Source organism: Micropterus salmoides, unplaced genomic scaffold (genome assembly GCF_014851395.1).
Source record: "Micropterus salmoides isolate LMB-PRFRI ecotype aquatic unplaced genomic scaffold, ASM1485139v1 Ms_hic_scaffold_1872, whole genome shotgun sequence".
Classification (NCBI taxonomy): domain Eukaryota; kingdom Metazoa; phylum Chordata; class Actinopteri; order Centrarchiformes; family Centrarchidae; genus Micropterus; species Micropterus salmoides.
In genome coordinates this window covers 15,001-22,484 of record NW_024041009.1, presented here as the reverse complement: position 1 = coordinate 22,484, position 7,484 = coordinate 15,001, and the positions used below count along the sequence as shown (strand labels likewise).

General features: G+C 39.8%; 1 protein-coding gene across 1 annotated transcript in view; it reads right to left on the bottom strand.

Moving 5' to 3' along the window:
• Nucleotides 1-516: 516 nt before the first annotated feature.
• Nucleotides 517-7,484, bottom strand: part of LOC119909733 (transmembrane protein 65-like) — a gene marked incomplete at both ends in the record, with an annotated part of 7,042 nt that continues 74 nt past the window's right edge. Inside the window, 5 exons of the mRNA XM_038727951.1 lie at nucleotides 517-705; nucleotides 1,385-1,490; nucleotides 2,103-2,145; nucleotides 6,235-6,289; nucleotides 6,407-6,474. Of these exons, the coding sequence (XP_038583879.1) occupies nucleotides 517-705; nucleotides 1,385-1,490; nucleotides 2,103-2,145; nucleotides 6,235-6,289; nucleotides 6,407-6,474 (461 nt within the window). The remainder of the gene's footprint in view (nucleotides 706-1,384; nucleotides 1,491-2,102; nucleotides 2,146-6,234; nucleotides 6,290-6,406; nucleotides 6,475-7,484) is intronic.

Below are 7,484 nucleotides of genomic sequence, written 5' to 3'. Positions count from 1 at the left end.
TAAACACATATTGCGGTGCTCACTTTATGACTTTTCTCTACTTGTGCTACTGTTACACCACCCACCTAATGTCATCATTACACCATCCCTCATCAGGAAACATGTCCCCTAATAATGATGTCTCGAAAGCAAATTACTTCAGAGAATCTTACTTGTCAGTTGTTGCCAAAGCAGCTGCTGTTCAGCTTTAAATAACCAACAATCTATCAAACAGGTCAATAATGAAGTCCAGAAAGAGGTTAAGATTAATATGAAGAATCGATGACGATAAGATCCCTACAGCACCCATCCCTCGTCAAAATTTTAAGAGTGAGACCTCCCATTAAAACCGATATACGGAACTAACAGACGGTATGTCCTGAAGGTGCATCAAAAGAAGCTTAAAAGTGCTAAAGTTGTGATGGAGCTAAATATCATTATAAGACAGTAAAGTTAACACAAACTGCTTTAGAGACTAAAAGAAGTAGGAACGTTGCCTGAGCAGGAGCACAGAGAGAAACACCCAACTGTAAATACTTTCAAGTTGACATCAGCAGTATCCAGTCTGTAGGTGTGATTGTTGTGAAGCTGTAGTGGCTCGTTAGGAAGAAGGGATTCTTTGTCACTGCAGGGTTGTGCTTCTTTCTCCTTCTCGTCGTCGTCGCCCAGAAAAAACAGCGGGAACATCCCCAAAATACAGCCGATGGACACCCCGATGGCTTTACCCTGCAGGAGAAGAAGAAATCATACTATTGTGATGAAAGTAAAAATCCTTCACTTGTTATTCTACTCACAAACTCTGGAATAAAACATACTTATTATATTTCATTTGGACTTAAAAATACTTTAAATTAGGAGAGCCCGGAGTCCGTTAAGTTGGTAAATAGTAGCCTGTTAGGGTCCCACATGGCAGGCATACAGAGGAGACACACACCTTCTGGTAAATATTTTGGAATAAAGGTAAAAATATAGCCATATATGATTTCTGAGGCAAAACGTACATTTCACAAAAGTGTAGTTTTGGCTCTTCAGCTGCTGCTTCCTTTTAAGCTGTTATCTCCAGATAAGATTAAATCTTCCACTTTTTTGCAGACAGCTGATGTCGGCAATTTCTTTCCATGCCTCTTCTGTGGATTCTCATTTTTTTTTTTATATATTTTCTCTGATGTGCCTCCTCCACCAACAGAAGCCTTTCTTTCCTGCTCCAGTTTCCTACAGTGTCATCCCGCCCCCTACTGCTGAATGCTGCTTGGTGTTAACTTGCTACTGGAGATATTACATATTTCACATAAATAAAATTTTATCCCTTATTTTCATTCCCATATGTCATCTTGCTACGGTTGGTTATACAATTAAAACCGCATAAAATACACCAAAATAATTAATATAAATATCAAAACCTCACCATGTGAGAGCTGAGCCTGGTCTGCCACATGTCCACCTGTTTGGGCGTCAGATCTGGAACCTGCATCCCCAGTTTGGAAGCCAGAGCCTCCACATAACCTGCAAGACTACACACACACACACACACACACACACACTTTATATGGACATTTTTTAACGATCCCATCTCTTAATTTAATGATATCCTAATCCTTAACTTAATTCTAAAAAGTACATTACTTTTAAAAAATGTGTCTCACACCAAAGGTCTAAAACTCCAACTGGTTCTCACAAGGACGTAAAGATAAAGCAAACATATTCCTGTGTTTATGTGTTTTTGTTCCATCTAACCTTCCTAATCAAAAACTAATCATTAACAAAAATGTCTCCAGGTTGAAGATGTAAAATGAACTGGTTCTCCTGAAGATAGAAGGACAAAGCACTCAAACACACACTCACACCAAAATACTACAATTGAATTCATGTGAAAAAGCCTGGGAATTAAATAATAGGGGCTATAAGACAGGAAAAGTAAAAGCAGTTGATGACTTCCTTTTAAACTACAAGGAGAAAAAAAAAAGACGAAGAATCCTCAGGTCATTAATTCAGGATTTTAATTTAAAAACTCAGCAAACGCAGGCTGCACCTTGAGCTGTTTTAACCTGCAACGTCTTCAATAGGCTTCACAAGTCTGCCTCAAAATAAAAATGAATCCTCAAACAGTTTGTGAAGCTGCTTACCCGAGACCTGCCAAGTCTGAAACCAGGTTCCCCAGAGCCGCAGCTGCAAAAAACACAAAGAGGGAAACACTTTGATTTCTACCGTTCTCTGATGAAACACACACACACACACACACACACACACACAGAGAAAAAAAAGCATCACATTTAATGAAGGAGTTTCCTGACTTTTAAGTGTTCCATGTTTTGGGGTGAAATAATGTGGTTTTAAAACTGTAGCTCTCTCTTTCTCTTTCCTGAGAGAGCCAAGGCAAGGGTAAAGAAAATACTTCATCATTCATTATCAGATTTCAAAGTTATCTGGGATCTTCGAGGCCTAAGGGAACTCTCTTCCTATCTCTGGTAAACCTGAAATTGTCCTCATATCACAATCTTGAGGTTTAATTCAAACTGAATCACAGACAGACTATCTTTTACAACCATCTTCTGTCGATCAATTTAATGTTCCTCTGGGATTTTTGTGACCAAACCCCCTGAAGGAACTCTGCAGCTTGGCATGTTGATTTCTTATCTGGGACAGATTTAAGTTCACAGTCAAGAGTCAGAAATGGGCTGGCCTCTAATAATTTCTGTAACTTTCCCAAACCAACAATTCTGGCATTCATTTCACGCCTAATTCATGCAGCGATTGAGCAGGTGTGCTGAAATGAGAAAGTCAGCAAAGCTTCAAACGTCTCGCTCAGGCGCTCATTTTTAACGCAATTGCTTCCATCACTGTACGTGCGTACACAACAACGCACTGCTATACCCATTTAAACATATCACACCTCGCCCCTCTTTGTGACAGCCTCTCATTTTTCACAACCATAAAAACACTGGAGCCTTCAGACTAGTTCATTTCAAGCATACTGTCACTTCTGAGTAGCTTAGACATCCCAAAATGAGCTCAGTGAAAGGATCCCGGTGAAGTGGTTCAGACATCTGATAAGGACGCCTCCCTTGACAGGTTTTCAAGGCAACATCCAGCTGGAAGGGGACCTCGAGGAAGAACCAGAACAAGATGGTGGTATTACTCATTTTGGAAAGCCTCAGGATTCCCCAGGAAGAGCTGGAGGATATAAATATCCCTGGGCTACCTTGTTGCCTCTGCATGCTGGACCATTAAAACGTAATGGGACTAATAAGTGGCTCGTGTTAAGGCTGTAACCCATCATCAGGGCCTGTGTCGTCCCTCCACCATGCCCCATTTGTGAAAAACTTAAGCTCACCCACACATGACAACCAGAACAAATCCGTGAAAATATATAAACTGCACACAGTACCAAGTGGCCCACATTCCTCTCTGTATATTCAAAAGAGAGGGGAGTCCAAACAATAGAGCAAAGCAGCAAAATAAAAGATGAGAGTCAGTAGGAGTGAGAGAAGGTGTGAAAGTTTTTCTTTTTTAACAGATTACAGAGCCCCTTTGGAAAACCACCAAGTACTCAGCTTCTTTCTCCATCTGCCTTCATGGTTTTACTGTCAGCAAAAGGAGCTTCATAACATTTCCCGTTAATGTACTCCATCAACAATACTTGGCAGCTATTAATAATTCACGCTGTGGATGGATTTTCACACGGGATTGCTGACAATGTGGTAGAAAGAAGATTTGTTCACGGCGATTTAAACTCTAAAAAAGGTGTTAAGATGTGTTTGTTTTGCCTTCAGCGAATCTCTGGAGGCATTAAAAGCGGCGATGCTTGAAGCCGAATACACAGTGTTTCCCGCGGGAACAAAAACTCCAGATGGATATCTTCTTCTGAGCTTCCTTCATAAAACAGCATAACACAGCTAAGCTAAGGCAGCGGTACAATCATGCCTCATTTCAGCAGCAGCTCTGATATTGATTGCGTGTGACAGTCAAGTGCAGCGAGATGAAATAGGAGTCAGCAATAAACGCTGAGAAAGGTCTCCCCTTAAACTCAAAATAAATATATGGAATCAGCAAACTAGCTGAGCATCCCTGGAGGATGAATGATGATGAAACAAATATAACGCAGCGCCTGGATGGATAAACGCGCCAGAGCAGAACCACTGATCTAGAGCCCGTCTCCAGCCTCTGATTTGCACTTTGCAGAAGAAATTGAAGCCAAGTATCCATGGAAACAGAATAATCTAGGGAAGGCGAGCTCCAGCTCCTGTATGGTTTTCACAGCGCAAGAAAGACCACAACTGAGACCCAGAACGGCAGCCGTGACAACAGACGGGCTGTTTTGCAAAGAACTGCAACAACAACGAGGACAACTGATGAGCTGCGAGTTTTATTTCAGTAAACAACTAGCGGCGTTAATGGCTATAAGTAACAAAAGTCTTTCATGATGGAAGTGGTGGCATCGCTTTCAGACACTACATGTACCGTGGACTTAGTGGCAGCCTGAATAAAAGCAATAACACCTTTATGGCGTGGTGATAAATCTTTTATAAAGGATGTCCACAACACCTCCTGTTGGACGAAGGATAGAAAAAGGTGTTTGTTTCTGGTGTGAAGCCCAAACTATGAAACTAATAAATTTGCTGCTGTGTGGGTTGAAGGGTTTCCCCTATTTTAAAAAGGATTACTTCCTGAGAGTATACTGCTCTCATATCACTCTTTTCTCAAGAAAAATGGGATTTCTGTCCACAAATCAAGTTTGATCTTAAATACAGAACTGCAAAAAAATTACCTTGATCGATGAATTGTGGAGGTAATATTTTAGTAAAACAACAGATATTTTCACAACTATCAGCAGGCGGTTCAATAATCGGTTATAATATAATTAGCTAGTTGGGATTTTTATTGCGCCAATTCCAAAAAAAAAATTTATTAACGACCACCGTCCACAAACTAAAACATTTTGGGTTAAAATAAATATTTCGGGGGGAATTAACTGACATACAGGTGTAATAAGTCTACAGCTGTGTCATTATCCATTATTATCTTGATTTACCATTTAGTCTATAAAAATGTTACCAAATGGTGAAAATGCCCAATATAAATTTCCAGTCCAAGAAGACATCTCAACACCAACAGTTCCAAAACCCAAAAGATATTCAGTTTACAAATATAAAAAACAATGGCAGCAATTCCTTACATTTAAGAGGCTGGAACCAGAGAAAGTAAGCTTTAAAATATGATGTAGTCACTGCAGCGTTTCGCGCTGCAGAAATATGAATGAAATAATAATAACAACAACAACAATAATGTGTTAAAGCAGCAGTAGGTAATTTTTATAAAAAATAACGTCATATTTGCTGAAACTGTCACTATATCCTGACAGTAGTACATGAGACAAATAATCTGTTAAAAGAATCTGGTACCTCTGGCTCCACCTACAGCTCCTAAATCCATTGGCAAGAATCCAGCGCTCCCAGCTCAAAACCACTAATCAGAGGCAGGAGGACGCTCCAACTCCTCTCGCACGCCCTCACTCGGTCAAACTCAATATCACCAGCAATGAAAGAACTGCCCGTCCCTCCTTTGCCAACAATAGTGTTTAGTACAAAACACATCTGTGAGTACATCCGGCTCCACACAGAGCTTTGGATTTATTATGCCAGTGGCAAAGAGTCATGATGACAAACAGTGGGGAATAACCTTTGAGGGGGGCAGTGACGTATTAAGCTCTCATCCAGGTGTTACACACGTCCCATCAAGGCATGGGCTGGTTACCAGTTTCAAGTAATCCCGAGAAAAAGTCAAGGTTTGAAAACCATGTTGCTGCGGTATGAGCAGTTTTTTTGTTTGTCTCGTCAAACAAAGCGCAGGAATCCCGCAGGTTGTGTGCAGCATAGAGAGTAACAAGTGTGATGGAAATTTGATATTTGTGACCTGTGTGCAGAATGGCCGAAGTAGGCGAACCCCCGAACATTTTCCCCCGTTAAAAACATGGCGTAGGCAATATGGTATCCCATCTACGGGAGCACCACCCGTTAACTCTTCGCTAAATTCAAGGTAACACTATCTTTAAATGAACATTTGCTACAAGCTGAGAGTCAACATGTGTATCATTATATTAGAGAAGATGAAACCTGTGTATGTTAATTTTTTAAATTATATCCAATCAGGACTGTTGATACTTAATTCCCTGTTGATCAACTAATCGATTAATTATAAATGGAATGGAGAATTAGCCAACAAAAAGACTGCCTGGTGTGTTTCTCTACATGTTCTTACCCGCCATGGTGGAGATCCCCAGAGTGACTCCGATAGAGAGCTCAATCTGTGTTCCCTGGAGAAGAGAAAATAATAAGGTGAGGTGTTCATCCAGACTCAGTGTCACCACAAAAGGAGGACAAGTAATTCCAGTCAAATTAAACTTTGTCACTTCGTAACGAAATCCACTTACTGCTGCAATCATGATGGCATTATCAAGGAAACCAAATCCAACAAAGGGGAGGGCGTTGTGGAACAAAACTGCAATCAAAAACAGAGACAGAAGCAAATAAACAACACTGGAAGGATGAACAGATAATCTGAAATTTAAAATTAAAGTTTGTCTTTTTGTCCTGCACAGAGCACATTCATCAACTTGACAAGTAAATTAATAAATTAAACACACCAAAATGTATTTTAATTACTTCTTTTCTTATTTGTGAAAGGAACTTTTCACACTGTTAGTCCTATTCGAATCTTGGTGCACTTTGAATTGCCTTGTTGTTTAAATGTGCTGCCATACATCCACTGCGAGTGTGGCTAAGAAAAGACGGTTTGTTCAATGCTGCGGCTCACTTGTTCTGATCTTCTTTTATACACAGCTTATGGGATAATAAAGTATTTCCTCTATTTTAGTCGGTGCTTTTATTTCCTGTGTCCGGTATGACAATTAAAAGCTGCATTACATTACTTTAAAACGTTTAGAAAAAACAAAAAAAACAAGAGAATTATAACGCCCCAATTAACTTAATTAACTGAATGCCGTCACGCTTCCGTAGTTTATCAATCCATGTGCAAGTTTACTAATCTGTGGGTCCGGTCTATTACTCTGTTCTCTCGGTTTAGCAGTCTGGGGTGGAAGGATCTCTACAATATCATTTTTTTGCTTTATATGACCCTTGGTGTGCTCCACAGTTTCCCTCTGCGGATAAATACAGTATTGGAAATTACTCTTCTTCTTGTGATTTATTTAAGAGGAAAAAACGTCAGCTTTAAACTGACTGGGAGGTCAGTTATTGAACTGAGGTTCAGACTTCACAGAACAAACTGCTGATGGAATGATTGACATGAAAAAGAAGAAAAAAATAAAAAATAAAAATCAATAAAGCTAATTACAGTCTGGTCAGTAACACAAACGGCTTTGATTTCCAGGGATCAACAACTCAAAGTACTTATTAAAAAGTAAACTGTCTGAAGCCAGAACTGCTGACATAGCAACACTGATGGAGGATTTCAGGTCGCAATTTATTTCCAAAATATAGAGGATTACA